At 44.9% G+C, this 19,055-nt stretch overlaps 2 protein-coding genes across 2 annotated transcripts; both read right to left on the minus strand.

The window, feature by feature from the left end:
* Nucleotides 1-7,013: 7,013 nt before the first annotated feature.
* Nucleotides 7,014-8,081, minus strand: LOC132212786 (olfactory receptor 13C7). The gene has a single exon (XM_059658774.1). The coding sequence runs from the start codon at nucleotides 7,971-7,973 to the stop codon at nucleotides 7,014-7,016; it is 960 nt and encodes a 319-aa protein (XP_059514757.1). The 5' UTR covers nucleotides 7,974-8,081.
* Nucleotides 8,082-17,196: 9,115 nt separating this feature from the next.
* Nucleotides 17,197-18,153, minus strand: LOC132212787 (olfactory receptor 13C7-like). The gene has a single exon (XM_059658776.1). It carries the CDS (start codon nucleotides 18,151-18,153, stop codon nucleotides 17,197-17,199), a length of 957 nt encoding a protein of 318 aa, XP_059514759.1.
* Between the last annotated feature and the right edge of the window lie 902 nt (nucleotides 18,154-19,055).

The following is a 19,055-nucleotide window of genomic DNA, read 5'->3' on the forward strand; positions in this document are numbered from 1 at the left end:
ATCGTAAGAGGATGTGAAACCCATGGCACAGGACAAATCCTTGCAGCTCAGTAGTATTCTTGGCCATTTCCAAATTCAGGATCTTAGGGCTGGAAAGAAGCAAGTGACCTAGAAGGTGCCCTTTTATCTGTGTCCCACCAAATAGATTCTGAGCTCTTACCATAGGCCAGGCCTTTAAAGGGCAGGGGGGAGGGTCATAAATGAATAAGGTCTGGGCTCCTGCCAGGAGAGCTTCACAGCAGCTGTGAGCTTGAAAAAGGCCCTTTGATGGCAAAAGTGATATCCTGTTGTTTGAAGTCTTTCCTATGTGTGGGTGCAGGAGTATCCCATACCTGAGCTTCTGTGACAGCATGGCTGGCTTACCATTGGGACCTGGTATCCTCCACTTCCAAGATGCCAACTGAGAGCTGTGGCCACCCAGACAGCAGACAGGAGCATCTTAAACCAGGAATACTGTTTTCTGGCATATCTCAACCACATCCTAGTACCCCCTTCTGTCTAACGCTGATACCGGGGATGAAGGGTGGCACACGTGTTGAGCTCTCAATGCACAGATGTCCCTGGTGTCCAAGAGGAGGCTGCCCAATGTCAGGAACAAATAAGAGACTTGAGGGATTCCTCCCACTCCTTTTACGAATGACACCCGCCTGCCTTGTGCATTGGCTTCTGAAAGCCTTAGAGTCAAATATATGCTACATTCATGGTCACAGATCATTATGCCTTGCAGAGATTCTTTTTCTTTCTGTGAAATATATTACATATACAGAAGAATGTAAAAGTGTATGTGTAGTAATTAAGGAAAAATAATAAAATAGACGTCACGTAGCACCACAGGTTAAGAATTAGGGTGTCCCAGTGCCTTAGATCCCCCTCTTATCTCTCCCTGCAATTAAACTCCCTTCTTCTTCCTCTTCCAGAGGTAATCACTATTCTGACTTTCATGGAAATCATGTTATTCTAGGCAGAATTTAATAATGTCCATCTCACCCCAGGATCCCTGGACTCTGAGGATTCAGTCAAACGCTCGCCTAGGTGCTGCGGTGAAGATATTTTGTCAGTGTAATTAAAGTCCCGAGTCGGTTGACTTCAAGATTAGAAGATTATCCGAGTGGGCCAGACCCAATCAGGTAGCCCTTTTACACAGACAGTTTTCTCGGGCTAATGGCAGAAGTAGAAGACAGATTCAAAGCACGGGGAGTACTGCACCTGCCATTTCTGGCTGTAAGGATGGAGGGGACTACAGCGAGGACCTGAGAACTACAGCAAGAAGCTGAGAGTGAGCCCTGCCAGTAGCCAGCAAGGAAACCAGGTCCCTAGGCCAGCAGCCCTCTAAACTGAATTCTGCCAACAATCTGAATTTTCTCAGAGCCACCTAGACATCTCACTTACAGAACCATTAGGCAATAATTGAATGTTGTTTTAAGCCGCTAATTTTGTGGTGGCTTGTTATACAGCAATAAAAAGCAAATATGCACTCTTGATTTTCTTCATAGTTTTACCACCTACAAATGTATCTGCCTACAAAGCATGTTCCATTTTATAAAACTGAACAACAATTAAAAACTTAGCTTTTTATGTAAAGGAAAAACTTGTCATTATCTGGGCGAAGACTCACCTGAGAATATTATCTTATAGTATTAGCCCATTCAGGAGAAGTCGAGAATGGCTGTAGTGTGACAGAAATACCATCAGAGGTGGGGCAGGAGGGAGGGAGGTAAGAGATCAACCGAAGGACTTGTATGCATGCATATAAGAATAACCAATGGACATAAGACACTGGGGGGTAGGGGAGGCCAGGGGATTGTCAAGGGCGGGGAGAAAAAAAAAAGGACACATATGTAATACCCTTTGTAATACTTTAAGCAATAAAAAAATAAAAAATAAAATAATTTAAAAATTTTAAAAAAAGAATTAAATTGGAAAAAAAAAAAGGAAAAAAAAGAAATACACCAGAGGAAGTGGTTGTTATGTTTTCTGCTTCTAAGCTCTCACTATGGCTTATTTCCTATTCTTAGGAACAGGCCAAAGTAGAATATTTATGTGGGGTGAAATGGGTGTCCTCAGCTAACCCAAGCAGCAAGGCATGGAGAGAGAAGAGGGACTTTTATCGGTGCGTGATCGAGATAAGGCAGGCGCAGGAAAGGATGTCAGAGAGAAAAACAATGTCTCAGCTCAAAGGCAGTCAGGAGGCAGGAGTTCTCTCTTAGTCTTTTTGTTCTACTCGGGCCTTCAGCGGATGGATGAGGCACACCCACGTTGGGCAGGGCAATCTGCTTCACTCAGTCTGTCGATTCAAGTGTTCATCACCCTCACAGGCACACCCAACATAATGTTTGCCCAAAGGTCTGGGTACCTCATGGCCCAGTCAAGTTGACACATAAAATTAATCATCACTGTGTGGTATGGAATTCTAGGAACTTATTGGAAATCGTCTTCCTTCTGAATTTGAAGTTACTACTGGTGCAAAAATCAGAAGCTATTCTAATTCTTGATCCTTTGTAATGGTAGTTTCTCCTCCCCGGAATGACACAGTACCCATGCTCTCAACTGTGCTTGCTGTCCCTCAGTGCAGAGAGCTGTTGGTTTATACTCTGCAGAGAATAAACCTTTTGTTGGGGCAGATAAGGGACAGTTGACCAGTGTCATACATGGGGGAGGGGTTGTAGGGACTGTGTTTTTAAATATGTTTTTAATCGAATTCTTCTTCTCTTAGTTGTACCCCCTTCTTCCTGGTTCCAAAGGTACCTGGTATGATGGCTTCTCTTGTGCTAGAAATCTGGATGTTGCTCAGCCCTCCTAGTTTGTGGCTTAGGATTTGGTTCTAACAAATCTACTATGGAAATGACTGCTCATCCAGCCATTTTTCCAGCCTTCCAACTGTTATCACTCTGATGTCTCCTTCTTCTCCTTCACCTTATACATTTTGTCATTGCAAAAATAAAACAAAAAACACTTTATTGTCATTTTCGTGGGTTTCAGAAAGGAGCAAAACTGGACGCATGTGCTCAGCCCTCCTTTATACCTCAGTCCTGATTCCATGCAGTTTCCAACATCCTCTTTTGCTTTCTTATTTGTTTTAGTTATTGTTTTTTGTCTGTTTCCCTTCTGCTAGAATGTAAGTTTCACAGAGGCAGGGTTTTCCCCTGTTTTGTCCACAGATGTATCCTAAGCATAAAAGTAGGACCTGGCTTGTAGCAACCTAATGAATAGTCAGCGACTAAGTTAATAAATGAATTTTTGACCTACCCCTGTTTTATTCTTTGCCCCGTATTAGCTCTTGTTGTCTATTTTGATTTCTATTTTTTGTAAACATTTTAGAGTGTGCATAACATGTTGGTACACATTTTATAAGTAAATGAACAAACATACAGTATAAATGGTAGGGAAGCATGATTTTAAAACCTAGGGGGCCCCTGACCCCAGATACCTAGGCTGCACTACAAATGCTATAATAATCTGGGATTTGTTTCAAAATAACTTAGGAGAGGGAGAAGTAATCCATGGAGGTATGGGTGAACAGGATTGGCCATGAACTGATCATTGTTGAATTTGAGAGATTAATACCTACAGGGTCATTTTATTATTCTCTCCACTTTTCTATAAGTTTTAATTTTCTCATAAAATGAAAGAAAAAAATGCCTTCAAGTCTTAGCTCATGCATTGCAGCCTCTATTTCTGTTTTCTCATGGGTTAGTTCTCTTTATGCACTTGATTTGACATCTCTTTCTGCAGACCAGCTTTCTCTGTCTTACAAGGCCCATGGCCACACCAGTCCTGGGTTTATGTGGTCTCTCAGTTTAAGAACCCTGTGCCACCCTGACCGGGTAGCTCAGTTGGTTAGAACATCATCCCAATATGCCAAGGTTGTGTGTTCACTCCCCAGCCTCATGCCAACCAACAAGGGTCTCTATATCCAAATCCCAAGTTCCTTGGAGAGAAGAATATGGTTAGCCAAATTTTGGTCAGGAGTCTACCCATCTGTGGTCAGGAGAAGGGACATGACTGTCCTTTCATCAGGTGCTAAGGGAGAAGACATTCTGCCTTTGGTAGGCTTTCTAGCTGGTACGCTGCAGGCTCCAGATATGCCAAGCTCAGTGCCCTCCCTCCACCCCGCCCCTCCAGGGTCACTGAGTAGGACATGCAGTGACCTAAGCCCCCAGGTGAATTGCCTTCACCCATGAATAGACTCATCCACTTACCCCCAGGGCGCCATTCAAATCCCATTATTTTCTATGTATTTCCTGCCAAGAAAAAGATTGGGAAATACTGAATTATAATGGGCAGGGCGAGGGCAAATTCCAGAGAAAGTTATCTACAATATAAAACAAACTAAGATTACAAGCATGATGAAGGGGAGCTGGAATCTAACCAAGGTCTGGTTCCAAAACTTCTGAGGCTAACCCTACACTAGGCTGCCTCACCCAACTATCCCGCATGATTTTCGCTAAGTATTTCCAGTGTTCACAGATTATGAAGAGAGAACATGTGTTCCCTGAGCATTGGAGTTTGCATGGTGTCACAGTTTGACTTTGCCGGGAAGCAAACTCTGAGATGGAGATTGGCGTGCAGGAGGTTCACTAGAAAGCACCCTTGAGATCAACACTGGTGGGAGGGAGGATCAGGAAGCAGGACTGGGCAGAGGGAGAAGTTGGACGGTGATGCAGTTTCAACAAAGGCTTTGGCCAACCCCATAGAACTGGGCTGGCGCTACAGAATTGTCCCAGTGGGAGCAAGACATTTATTTCCCTCATTAATCGGTCTTTGGATACGGGCTGCTCTGAGGAAGGGGGCATGATGCGCGAATCAGCTCTTTTTACTTAAGAGCCCTCTTTAGTAATTCCTGAGGATGACTGAGAGCTGAAGGCTGTCTGCTGGCAGTAAACACGCCCTTCTGTCCTGTAGAAAGATCTGGGTGGGAATTAGGCAGTTTTCCAAGTCAAAACTAGTGGAATAAAGTTATTGAAAAGGAATTTTGCTCTTCAGTTATGCTTCGTTTTTTTTAAAAAATATTTTTATTGATTTCAGAGAGGAAGGGAGAGGGAGAGATAGAAACATTAATGATAAGAGAATAATTGCTCGGTTGCCTCCTGCATGTCCCACACTAGGGATCGAGCCCGCAACCCGGGCCTGTGCCCTGACCAGGAATCAAACTGTGACCTCCTGGTTTCATAGATCGATGCTCAACCAGGTGGTATGTTTCATTTTTAAGTCAATTCTTGACTTATAAAGGTTGGAATTAATTCCCGAGTTAGTGTCATCCTCTCTATAGTGAGCTAAAAAGTGCATGGAACGACTCCATGCTCAATAAGGAAGGAAAAGTTCACACCAGGGTGGCACAGATAACACTGTCTTTGAGATGGTGAAACAGGAACATGCCCCATGTGCTCACTCTTACAGCCTGAGACTATGGAAGGGGTCACACAGGCAGTGGCTGGTGTCCATGTTTCTGCCCAGTATGCGCAGGAAAGCACCATGGGGCCAAAGAGAGTTGCTGGCCATGTCTTAGGCAGGAGGAATCCCGGGCACCCAAGCAAGGCAGGCAAGGAGCTTTTTTTTTTCTTTCTTCATTAGAAAGTCTTGATTCTCAGGAAAAAAAATGGACATCCAATTGCTTCAAGGAAAAAGATATTCAAAGCTCTGTGCCCTGCAATAGCTTGCCCTTTTTAGTTCCTCTACTGATTGAGAGCCTCACACATTTTACTTCTGGACCTCTTGTCAGGCACCTTAATCTTGTCACGCCTTACCTTCTGATTCTGGCTTCTCTCAGACGGCAGTGGCACCCTGCTCTACTCCCTCCAATAGGTCCATCCTTTAACTCTCCAGGCTACAGAGCCAGACTACGTACTTGAACACGACTTACTGAGGGCAGGAAAATTAACCTTAGAACTGGATGGAATTAATGGATTTCAGCTATGAGTGCTCCCAAGCTAAGACCCTCCACACCTGTGTTACAGGGTCTGGCTTACTTGCCCTCAAAGGAAATGCCTGACATGGAATCTCCATGGTTCCAACTCCTTTGAGTCTCAGGGGAAGGAAGAAGACCAACTTCATTCTCATCTCCAATGTTAGCCCTGCCTTCAAGAAAAGTAAAATTTGAAAATGTGCCATTTCACCTACAATGAAGACAGGTTTTTATACTGTTACTAGAGGCCCGATGCATGAAATTTGTGCAAGGGCTTTGCCGCCCCCCCACCCCCACCCCTCCCGCCACTGCAGCGGTCGCCTCTGCTTTGGCCCCTGCCCGCTGCGGCTTTGTCCGGAGGGAAGGACTTCCAGAAGGACGTCTGGTCTAATTAGCATATTATGCTTTTATTATAGATGTCATGAAGTTTTGCCCACACTGTCTCCAGAGTAGGATTTTTGATCTTTATGTAACACCAAGGTACATTAAACTGTTTTTCTCCCCAAAATGGAGCAACCTACTCACAAAGGTGAGTTCAGATGTTCCCAGTAGAAAATCAGAAAATTCACTAAGTATTTGTGTGTGTGTGTGTGTGTGTGTGTGTGTGTGTGTGTGTTTAGCAGCATTCCACTTCCATTCCCTCAAGTCACTCTCCCATCAGGTTTTAAATTTTAAAAAAATAGGTCCCGTAAAATTTTCCATTTTATGTGTCATTTGATTTTCTGGTCATTTTATTTTTTAATCATCACCTGAGGATATTTTTCTACTGCTTTTAGTTAGAGTGGAAGAGAGGGAGGGCAGGAAAAAGGAGAGAGAGAGAGAGAGAGAGAGAGAGAGAGAGAGAGAGAGAGAGAGGTGAGAGAGTAACATCAATCAGCTGCCCTCCGCAAGTGCCCCAACTGGGACCAAACCCACAGCCCAGGCATGTGCTCTGACTTGAAATCAAAGTGGCAACCCATTGGTGGACAGGATGATGCTCAACCAACTGAGCCACTTCAGCCAGGTGCATCACTGCTCACATGTGTCTTCTTTGGGGTACACGTTCTTTTGAGATTGGTGGGTGAAAGCAGCCAAGGGGAACAGAACTACAGGGACATCTGTTCTCCAAACATCACTGGGTGAAGATTTTCTGACTCACCAGGTTCCTCAGAGCAGCCTTCACGTCCTTGTTCCTCAGGCTGTAGATGATGGGGTTGAGCATGGGGGTCACCACCCCATAGAAGAGAGAAATGAGCTTGTCTGAAAGGTCCTGTTTGTCTGCCCCCAGTGGGTCCTTGGATTTGGGTTTCCCATACATGAAGAGGATGGTCCCATAGAAGACGACCACGACTGTGAGGTGGGCAGAGCAGGTGGAGAAGGCCTTTCTCCTCCCCTCAGCTGAGGGGATCCTCAGGATGGTAGCAATGATGAACACATAGGAGAAAGAGATGAACAGGACTGGGATTGCAAGGAAGATCACATTGGACATTGTCATGCTGATCACATTGATGGAGATGTCAGCACAGGCCAACTTCAGGACAGCCAGGATCTCACAGGTGAAGTGGTTGATGATGTTATCGCCACAGAAGGGCAGCCTCATGGCCTGGGATGTCTGAACTACTGAGTCGATGATACCAGCTGCCCAGGAGCTGGCAGCCATGGGCAAGTAGGCAGCCTTGCTCATGACCACGGGGTACCTAAGGGGGCTGCAGATGGCCACGTAGCGATCAAACGCCATCATGCCCAGCAGCACACACTCTGTGGCTCCCATGGCAAAGGAGAGAAACATCTGCACAGCACAGGCTGAGAAGGGGATGGCTTTCCTGGGGGTCAGGAAGCTGTCAAGAATGAGGGGAACTGAGGAGGTGGTGTAGCAGATGTCCAGGAAGGAGAGGTTCCCCAGGAAGAAGTACATGGGCGTGTGCAGGTGGGAGTCAGAGATGGTCACCAGGATGAGGACCCCGTTGCCCAGCAGGATGACCAGGTACATCAGCAGGATGAGCACAAAGAACATCTTCTCCAGTTTTGGGTGGGCAGAGAGGCCCAGGAGAATAAACTCTGTCACCGAGGCTGTCCAGTTGGCACTTTCCATGGTAGGTCTCCTCTTTCAACTGAAGAAAATACTGAAATCCAAACTCAACATTCTTTGCCTCACATAGGACATCTGGTCTTGAGTTCAGTCAGGCTGAGTGATTAGAGAACAGTTCTGAGAATTCACAGTCTCTATTTCTCCCCAAGAAAAAGAAGCAATAAGACATCAAATTTATGATGTTTCAAATGGTGGTTCTAATCATTTAATGCATTTAATCAGAGACAGCACATTTATTTTAGTGATTCCATGTCTTATATGCCAATTCACCTCATTAAACTTCGATCATAAAAATGACTTTAAGTTTGCTCCATGTTCTCCTACTGTGCCAGGTGCTAGTGATATGATTAGTTGTGAATACTCACTTTATTTCTTTTCTCCAGATCATTCTCACAGAAAACATACTCCTGTCATTCCCAAGATCTCCTTTCTCATGGGCAACACCATGAGCTGCTCATCCATCTCCAGGGCTCTCCATCCATCCACCTATTCATCCATCCATCCTTTTGTCTGTGTCTGAACAGCCATCCATCAAAACACTTGTTAATAACCCAATATGTGGGAATGACAATTCCTATAAGCAACAAGGGTGGCACATGGCCCAGGCTTAAATGGGCTCACAGTCTGGCAGGGAGGGGAAGCTACAAGGTTTAGGAGAGGCCAGAGCATCTGGAAGGGCACTCAGGGTATTGGTGGGAATAGGAGTTATGGAAGGCTCCTTTGGTGCTTTTTTATTTATCATTCTACTGGGTCACCTTCCCTCCTGGTGAGTGTCCACACAAGAATTAGTGGATATTAACAGTCCTTGAGCCTTCTGGCTCAGCTGCTTATTAGATACTAGAGGCCTGGTGCACAAATTTGTACACGGGTGGGGCCCCTCTGCCTGGCCAGTGATCAAGCCATTGTGGGGAGGTACTGTGGGAGGTTGGCAGGCCACAGGAGGTTGGTAGGCCACAGGAGGTTGGTTGTGGGAGCACACTGACCACCAGGGTGTAGCTCCTGCATTGAATGTCTGCCCCCTGGTGGTCAGTGCACATCAAGGCAACTGGTTGTTCAATCATAACAGTCTCTTAGGCTTTTATATATATACTAGAAGCCCCATGCACAAAAATTTGTGCACTGGCAGGGGGGGCAGGGATCTCTCAGCCCAACCTGTGCCATCTCACAGTCTGGGACCCCTCGGGAGATAACCACCTGCTGGCTTAGGCCCGCTCCCCTGGTGGCAGATGGCATGCCCGATCCTGCGGTGTCTGCCCTGTCTCCCCCAGTCACAGATGGCAGGCCCAGATCCCGCCCTGGGGTGGGTGGCGGCTCAGATCATGCTGCCGCCTGCCCTGCCCACCCCGCCCCTCACATGGCAGGCCCAGATCCTGTGCTGGGTCGGGCAGCAGCTGGGGATGGCACTACCACCCACTCCGCCTGCCCCGCCCCGCACACCGCAGACCAGGATCTCGCGCTGGGGCGGCCAGCAGCTGGGGGTCGGGTTGCTGCCAGCCCCAGGCGGGGTGGCGCAGCAGGATCTGCCTGCAGTATGAAAATTAGCCACCATCTTTGTTGGTGGTTAATTTGCATATCATGCTGATTAGCCAATGGGAGGTGTAGCGAAGGTATGGTCAATTATCATGCTTGTCTATTATTAGATAGGATATATATATATATATATATATATACATATATACATATATATACATACATATATACATACATATATATATATATATATATATATATATATATATATATATATATATATATATATATATATATGGCTGTTACCCAGACTAATATCCTGCCACTACTTACGCTCCCCAGGTAATCTAGCCCAACCCTCACTCCCATCCTAGATCCTCTGTACCACACTGGAGCATGGCTTTTCAGTTTCAGCTTTATCTCTTCACATGATAAAGAGGTCACTACATTACCAAACAGTGCGCTCCATTATTTGCAGAGCTCTGGAGTATTAGAAAATTCTTTATATTGAACCAAGCAGGCAACTTTCTAAGTTTTTCTCATTTAGCTTCCTTCCAGAATCACATTGACTTTGTGGAAAGTCATCCGGCCGTAAGCCACAAATTTGGGCTATATTCTGCTTAACCTTCTAACCTGCTATATAGAGTTCAGAACTTGTTTCCTCTCTTTGACCCCCAAGTTACCCTCTTCTGAACTGGGACTAGACGAGAGCAATGATGGTACGAAAGAGAACTTTTGTTTTCTTAAATTCAGAACCCTCAAATATAAAGCAGGGCTACTCTTGAAGTGGGGAAGGGAGACTCAGAAAGTATGGGCTGCTCAGGCTACGAGGCCGCTTCCATTCCAAGCCACAGTGACACAGAGCTCCAGGAGACCCCACTTATACTGTAGACAACATAAACGATATCCTCTGAAGCATAACTCCAGGACAACTCCAGCCATTTCCATGGCCGCAATGTGAATGGTGCTCCCAGGAGTTGGACAAGAGGAGGCTTTGAAACCATGTGACCCTCTCATTTCTCAAGGTGTCTCTGAAGTTAGTGAGTTCATGAAATGAGACTGAAAAGTTTCATAGGTTTCTTGCCATCTCGGCTTTTCTGACCCAGGAAGAAGGAGATCTGTATGGCCCTCAATCTTTGTGAAACCACCAAAATTGTTTCACTTCTTCCCTTCTCAAGCCCTCACCCCTTTGGAAGAAAAATCCAGAAGCTGAAAATATTACTGTGTTAATAAAAGGCTAAGGATTACTCTTATAAGAACTCTCACTTACCTTGATCAGGAGCCTACTGAGAAAAGGTCCCTATGTTTTGGGGACAGCCATGGACCAGAAATAGCAACACCAGTTTGAAAAGCCCAAGCTGAGATATCCACCTCTTATTTGAAGAAGTGATGAAAGCCAGTATCCTCCACTCTGCCTTGGTTCTGTGTTTTAGGCAAAATACCCAAAGGAACAACTAGCACATGTAGAAGGAAAATTGAAATCAGCACTGTAATTGGAACCACTGTGTTCCCTGGAGTGATTAAAAGTTTGGAAATGGAATCATAGAAAGTCAGAAAACTTTTTATATTTCTGAATCAATGTCCCCAAGATCCAATAATTGCTGAAAGCACTCCAAGAAGACTTCTTTTTCTCCTTCCTTTGTTCCTGATGAAACTTCCCACTCTTAAGCCACTGAAGGACATCCAGGGAAGCATTTCCATGTCCTGATTGAATTTCTGCAAACTTCAAAATGCTTATCATTCTTGAAAAGAGCAGCTGGGAAGATAAGAATTATTTATAAACATGCTATGCTTGTGACACATGGAACCCACAGCTGTGAGCACAATGCTTCTAAACCAAGTGCTCAAGGTCATGACTTGGGGAGACTTTCACCTGGAGCTCTAGAGCTGTGGGGAGACTTCAAGGAGGAGGAAGTTTCTGGCCAGGCCTTGAACATGGAGGATAATTTACAAATAAAGGGATAGGCAAGGGATGGAGGGAAGCAGAAAACCATGTTGGGGACAGAGGTTGGCACAGGTCCTTGGGCGTGAGTATTTCTTCCACAGCCTTCACAAGTTGTTGTTTTTTTGAGAAAAACAAAAACAAAAACACTTCATAGAATAGGAGGTATCGAACACAGTCCAGGGAGGCCATTCTATTTTGGTAGAATCTGAAATGTGGAGGCAGCTTTTAAGATGGCCCCAGTGATTCTTGCCTACTGGAATTTATGGCTTTGTGTAATTTCCTCCCCGTTAGTGACTTGCTTTTAACCAGAAGACTGCACTCTTTTTCTGGATTTGATGAAGCAAATAGCCAGATTGGAGAGACCCATTTGGCAAGGAACTGAGAGAAATCTCTGGGCAACAGACAATGTAGAACTGAGGTCCTCAGACCAACAACCCTCAAAGGCACCAAATTTCACCAATATCCATGTAAATAAGCTTGGAAATAAACCTTCCCATCAAACCTTCAGATGAGATTCCAGCCCTAGCCAACATTTTGATAGCAGTCCTGGGAAAGACCCTGAAGCAGAGAACTTAGATAATATGTGCTCAGGTCTACATAATCTGTATTAGATCTACATAAACCATAATCCATATGATGTTACTAGGGGCCCGGTGCAGGAAATTCGTGCACTGGGTGTGTGTGGGGGGAGTGTCCCTCAGCCCAGCCTGCCCCCTCTCACATACTGGGAGCCCTCAGGTGTTGACCCCCATCACCCTCCAATCGCAGGATCGGCCCCTTGCCCAGGCTTGACGCCTCTGGCCTAGGCGTCGGGCCCGGGCAGCGGGGACCTGCAGTGGCAGCGGGGGGCACCTCGATTGCACGGGCTCCGCCCCTGCCCCTGCAGGATGCCTCTGGCTGAGGCGTCGGGCCCGGGCAGCGGGGACCCACAGCTGCAGCGGCCCCACGATCGTGGGCTTCGCTTTAGGCCCAGGCAAGGGGCCCCTAGCTCCTGGGACTGCCAGCTTCGACAGTGCCCAGCTCCCATCGCTGGCTCCACCCCTACTTCCTGCTATCACTGGCCAGGGTGGCAAAGGCGCCTGATTCTCCGATCATGGCTGGGGGGCAGGGCAAAGGCGGCCCCAGGGCCGCCTTTGCCCTGCCCCCCAGCTCTTAGCTCCCCCCTGGGTTTCCGATCACTGTCAGTGGCAGGGGGCTTCTTCCTGCTTTCCCTTTCGCCTCCCTGCATTGTGCCTACATATGCAAATTAACCACCATCTTGTTGACAGTTAACTGCCAATCTTAGTTGGCAGTTAATTTGCATATAGCCCTGATTAGCCAATGAAAAGGGTATCGTCGTACGCCAATTACCATTTTTCTCTTTTATTAGTGTTGATAATTTCAGCTTTAAATGCTCATATAAATGTTGAAGAAATTAAAAGAAAAATAGAATTTTCTATGTACCCACATATTTATAATCTCCAGTGCTCTTCTTTCCTTCTTAAAAAACTGAGTTCCATTTGATATCATAAGTTTTCAACATGAAAAACTTCCTTTAGATTTCTTGTAATATGGATCTGCTAGAAATAAATATTCTTAGTTTTCATTTATCTAAAAGAACCATTATTTTGTATTATTCTTTTTTTAATTCGTTATTATTTGTTTCTTTGTTTTAAATTAAATCTTTATTGTTCAAATTATTACAGATGTTCCTCTTTTTCCCCCCATAGCTCCCCTCCACCCGGTTCCCACCCCACCCTCTGCCCTTACCCCCCACCATTGTCCTTATCCATAGGTGTACAATTTTTGTCCAGTCTCTTCCCGCACCCCCCACACTCCTTTCCCCCTGAGAATTGTCAGTCCACTCCCTTTCTATGCCCCTGATTCTATTATATTTACCAGTTTATTCTGTTCATCAGTTTTTTTATTCACTTGATTTTTAGATTCACTTCTTGATAGATATGTATTTGTTGTTCATAAAAAAATTATGAACCTTTACCTTTTTCTTCTTCTTCCTCTTCTTTTTTTAAAAATATATTTTATTGATTTTTTCACAGAGAGGAAGGGAGAGAGACAGAGAGCCAGAAACATCGATGAGAGAGAAACATCGATCAGCTGCCTCCTGCACATCCCCCACTGGGGATATGCCCGCAACCCAGGTACACGCCCCTGACCAGAATCGAACCTGGGACCTTTCAGTCCGCAGGCCGACACTCTATACACTGAGCCAAACCGGCTTCAGCAGCTTCCTCTTCTTAAAGAATACCTTTCAACATTTCATATAATACTGGTTTGGTAGTGATGAACTTCTTTAGCTTTTTCTTATCTGTGAAGCTCTTTATCTGACCTTCAATTCTGAATGATAGCTTTGCTGGGTAAAGTAATCTTGGTTGTAGGTTCTTGCTATTCATCACTTTGAATATTTCTTGCCACTCCCTTCTGGCCTGCATAGTTTCTGTTGAGAAATCAGCTGACAGTCGTATGGGTACTCCCTTGTAGGTAACTGACTGTCTTTCTCTTGCTGCTTTTAAGATTCTCTCTTTGTCTTTTACTCTTGGCATTTTAATGATGATGTGTCTTTGTGTGGTCCTCTTTGGATTACTTTTGTTTGGGGTTCTCTGTGCTTCCTGGACTTGTAAGTCCATTTCTTTCACCAGGTCGGGAAAGTTTTCTGTCATTATTTCTTCAAATAGGTTTTCAATATCTTGCTCTCTCTCTTCTTCTGCCCCCTCCCCCCACATAACTCGGATGTTGGTACACTTGAAGTTGTTCCAGAGACTCCTTACACTATCTTAATATTTTTGGATTCTTTTTGTTTTTCCGGTTGGGTGTTTTTTGCTTCTTCATATTTCAAATCTTTGACTTGATTCTTGCGATCCTCTAGTCTGCTGTTGGATCTCTGTATGATATTCTTTATTTCAGTCAGTGTATGTTTAATTTCTAGTTTCTTAATTTCTTTTTCATATCCTCAAGGGTCTCACTAGATTTATGGAGGGTCTCACTAAATTTATCGGCGGTTTCTAGAAAATTCTTGAAAAACTTATAACCGTGGTTTTGAACTCTATATCCAGTAGTTTGCTTTCCTCCATTTCTGTCATTTGTGTCCTGTTTCTTTGTCTCCACATTTTGGCTGCTTCCCTGTGTTGGTAGAGTGGCTTTGTGTGCTAGGTGTCCTATAGGGCCCAGTGGCTCAGCCTCCCCAATTACCTGAGGTGGACACTCTTGGTGCACCCCTTTGTGGGCTTTGTGCACAGTCTTGTTGTAGTTAAGCCTTGATTGTTGTTGGTATCAGTGGGAGGAATTGACCTCCAGGCCAATTGGCTGTGAGAATCAGCTGTGTCTGCAGTGGGAGAACTTCTGTGCTGGAGACACCCCTCCGGGGCAAGACTTGCTTCAGTGGGGCTTTGGTGCTCACTGAGTCTGCCCCCTGAGTGTGTCCCTTATGGATCTGAGGAGTTGTAATCTGAATGGTCCCACTCTGACCACTGGATATACTGGCTCTTGGATCTCTAAGGAGGTGCTAATTTAGCCTCTGCCTGAGGCTACCCAGCAGGAGCTATGAAGAGATCTGCAGATTCCTCTTCTTTGTTTGGGGTTTGGAGGTGCCCAGATGAGGCCCAGCTGTGAAGCAATGCAAGCTGCTGTGGGGCCTTGGGCCTTCTTTTGGATGTTCTGGGTCTCTCTGACCCAGCTGCAGTTTGTTAGGTAATTTTAGATTGCAAAGGGCCAGGCCATTCATATGCAAAAGCCTCTGCACACAGCTTGGGTGGGGCGGGGTCTCAGGGAATCAACAGGGCGGAGCAAACAGCTATGGCTGATCCTCAGCCCTGCCCTAAGAGCCCCGGGACTCAGTGTCCGGCGGTAATCGCTGCAAGCACCTCTGAGAGAAAGCCGCCCTTGAGTTCTGCCCGATGCAAGACAGTCCAGTTTCTCCCCATATGAGTCTGGGTCCCCAGAGACTGGCCCAGAACTGGAGTTCAGAGCAGTCAGGAGCTTGTGACTCCCTCCTGATTGAAAAAGACAACCGCATCCTCAGTTGCCAGCGCTTTCCTTGTGCGCCTCCGTACCTCTGCACTCCACCTCTGCACCTCCTCTGAGTCTCAGTGTGCTTTTCTCTTTCCTTCTAGTTGTAGAATTTCCACTCAGCCAGCCTTCCTGTGGTTCTTGATGATGTTTGTTTTGTCTTTTAGTTGTATTTTTGAAGTGGTTGTGCAAGGTAGCAATTTCAGGTGTTTACCTATGCCACCATCTTGGTTTCTCCTATTTTGTATTAATTCTTAAAATTTTTTTGGTGCTTATAGAATGGTTTATTTTCTTTTTTAATATTCTTAAAATATTTTTCACTATATTCTAGCTTGTTTTTTCTGATGAAAAGCCATCAGTTATTCAAATCTGCTTTTAAGATTTTCTCTTTATTTTTCCTCTTCAACAGTTTGATTATGATGTATCTATGATATATTTTATTCTTTTATTTTTGTGTATTACTATAAAAATTTCTGGTTTTTGAATCTGCATTTTTATGTCTTTTGCCACTTCTTGGGTATTTTTCTCTATTTTTTTTTCTGCTTCATTATTTCTCTCTTTTTATCTTCTGTGATTCAAATTTATATTTTAGACCATTTTTTATGGTCCCAACATTTTCAGACTCATTTGTTTCAATCTTTTATCTCCTGTTTTTCAGATTGAATACAATTTATTGGTCTATTTTGCTGACTTTTCTTTCTGTAATCTCCAATAATTTAAAAGCCCAGCTTCAGATAAATATCACATGATCTCACTCATTTATGGAATATAATGAACAACATAAACTGATGAACAAAAACAGATCCAGAGACAGAGAAGCATCAATCAGACCGTCAAACCTCAGAGGGAAGGTAGGGGAGAGTGGGGGTAAGAGGGAGAGATCAACCAAAGACTTATATGCAAGCATATAGGCCTAACCAATGGACACAGACAACAGGGGGTTGAGGGCATCAGTGGGGGGTATGGGGGGTAATGACACATATGTAATAATGTAATCAATAAAAAAATTTAAAAAATAAATAAAAGCCCAGCTTCTATTTTTAATTTGAATATTTCAGGTTTTAGTTCTAGAATTTTCATGTTATCCTTTTTTACTTTCCCTATTTTTCTATCTATTCATTCATTATGGTTATATTTTCCTTTACCTTCTGGAGCAAAGTTATAATGGTTTAAAAAATGTTTTCTCTTTGCAGAAATTAGATTAGTTGGGGACTAGGGGGAAGAGTAGGAATAGATATGCTCTATGTACAGCAAGAGGAGTTCCCCAAAATTGGCTCTAGAATATTAAACAGGAAATAATTAACTGGAAACACTCTGAGCTCCTACAAAGAGGCATTAAGTAATGTCATTTGGCATGTCTTGGTGTTGGTAACTATCCAAAATGCAGATTGGATTTTAGTTTGGACACCAATTAACTAGTAACTGTTCCTCAATGCCACGTTCCCCATTACACAGGAGACCAGAGAACAACATGATTGGCACATACAAATTTCAGCTAGTCTGTACATGAACTAAGAAAGAAGTATAGTTTTTTTTACAAAGTTATAATTTTATTAATTATTTTTTCAGAATAAAAATAAATGTTAAAAGTCACTTATCCTTGGTTCTACATGATTTAGCACAACCCCCTCTTCATTCTAGAGAGTTGATGTTGCATTGTTAATCACTCAGGAAAGTCCCGTCCTGATGTACATTGTTTGGACAGTTGTGTGATAAAACTGAGCAAGTCTGTACTTATCATGTGGTCATTTCTTAGGGGATCCCCTGTGCGCACAGAATCACAAGATACTACACTGCTTCTTCCTAGTATCACTGGGTGAAGCATTTCTGACTCGCTAGGTTTTTCATCGCGACCTTCACATCCTTGTTTCTCAGGCTGTAGATGATGGGGTTGAGCATGGGAGTCAGCACTCCATAAAAGAGAGAGATGAGCTTGTCTGAAACGTCCTGCTTGTCCTCCCCCAGTGGGTCCTTTGATTTGGGTTTTGCATACATGAAAAGAATAGTCCCATAGAAGATGACCACCACCGTAAGATGCGAAGAACAGGTAGAGAAGGCCTTTCGCTGGCCCTCAGCTGAGGGGATCCTCAGGATGGTGGTGAGGATAAAGATATAGGAGACAAAAATGAACAGAACTGGGACCCCCAGGAAGATCACATTGGCCACCCCCATACTGATCACATTGATGGAGATATCAGCACAAGCCAACTTCAAGACAGCTAGAATCTCACAGGTAAAATGGTTGATGACATTGTCCCCACAGAAGGGTAATTGTACTGCAAGAGAGATCTGCACCAAAGAGTTGACTCCACCCGCCAGCCAGGAGCCGGCAGCCATGGGCACGTAGGCAGCCTTGCTCATGACCACGGGGTACCTAAGGGGGCTGCAGATGGCCACGTAGCGATCAAACGCCATCATGCCCAGCAGCACACACTCGGTGGCTCCCATGGCAAAGGAGAGGAACATCTGCACAGCACAGGCTGAGAAAGAGATGGTTTTCCTGGGAGTGAGGAAGCCATCCAGGACTAGAGGGATGGAAGAGGTGGTGTAGCAGATGTCCAGGAAGGAGAGGTTCCCCAGGAAGAAGTACATGGGCGTGTGCAGGTGGGAGTCAAGGATGGTCACCAGGACGAGGACCCCATTTCCCAGCAGGATCACCAGGTACATCAGCAGGATGAGCACAAAGAAAGTTTTCTCCAGCTTCGGCTGATCTGAAAGCCCCAGCAAGACAAATTCTGCCACCTTGGACTGGTTGGCCTCTTCCATTTTAAATTCTCTCTTCTACCGTCAGGGAAACTGAGGACAGCAAACACATGTTTATAGGGATCAATATTGGGGATTATAATGAGGTGCTTCCAGCAATTATAATTAAATGCACCCTTTGACACACCAGTTTATAATATCGGTGTCTAAGGGACAAAATTCACTGTCTACTAAAGTTACCTTAAATCTCAGGCTATCCCACATCAAAAGCAGGACAGGGACAGTCTGGAAATCTAATCAAACCATGAGTTAGGAAAGAATTTTAGCCGGATCAATAGTGTTAGCACTTGAAGAAAGGGTTGCATAAGGATAAACCTACAGGAGGACCATAAAACAGAAACCCAGAGGGTCAGCCCTGCCTGTCCCCAAGTTGTCCCTCCAGTGTCCTGGGAGGTTGTCCTATTCAGTGATGCTGACCGCTGACTTTACCTCACTCCCCTGGTTCTAATTCTGTGCTTGTGTAATAATTTTTCTGATGGTAATTTGGCTCCCCCTGGAGTCCTGTACAAAAGGAATGTGATGATCAGGGTCTGCCTAGCATTTACATTTGTTACTTGCTGCCTGGTTTATACTTCATTTCTAATGTTTGGTGACCTCCCTTCATGACACTGTCAGCAAGGAGTTTCTGGCTGGTGGACGAAGGAGACCCTAACAGAAGCACTTCCACATCCCCCCTCTCTACCCATGCCTCAGTCCACGGCACTGCAGCCTCCTCAGTCTACTCCAGCCCTGGGGGTTGGGGAGCAGGAAAAGAATCCAAGGATAAGTGTCCTCTATGCCTCCCACTGTGAGCATCGTGACACTCTGACCAGGCTCCATGCTTCTGGGGCTGTTTTATGTCACGACTCCAAGCTCAGACCCTTCTCTGTGTGAGTTGACCATGATAGCCACTGCAACGCCACAGC

Source organism: Myotis daubentonii, chromosome 11 (genome assembly GCF_963259705.1).
Source record: "Myotis daubentonii chromosome 11, mMyoDau2.1, whole genome shotgun sequence".
NCBI classification, from domain to species: Eukaryota; Metazoa; Chordata; class Mammalia; order Chiroptera; family Vespertilionidae; genus Myotis; species Myotis daubentonii.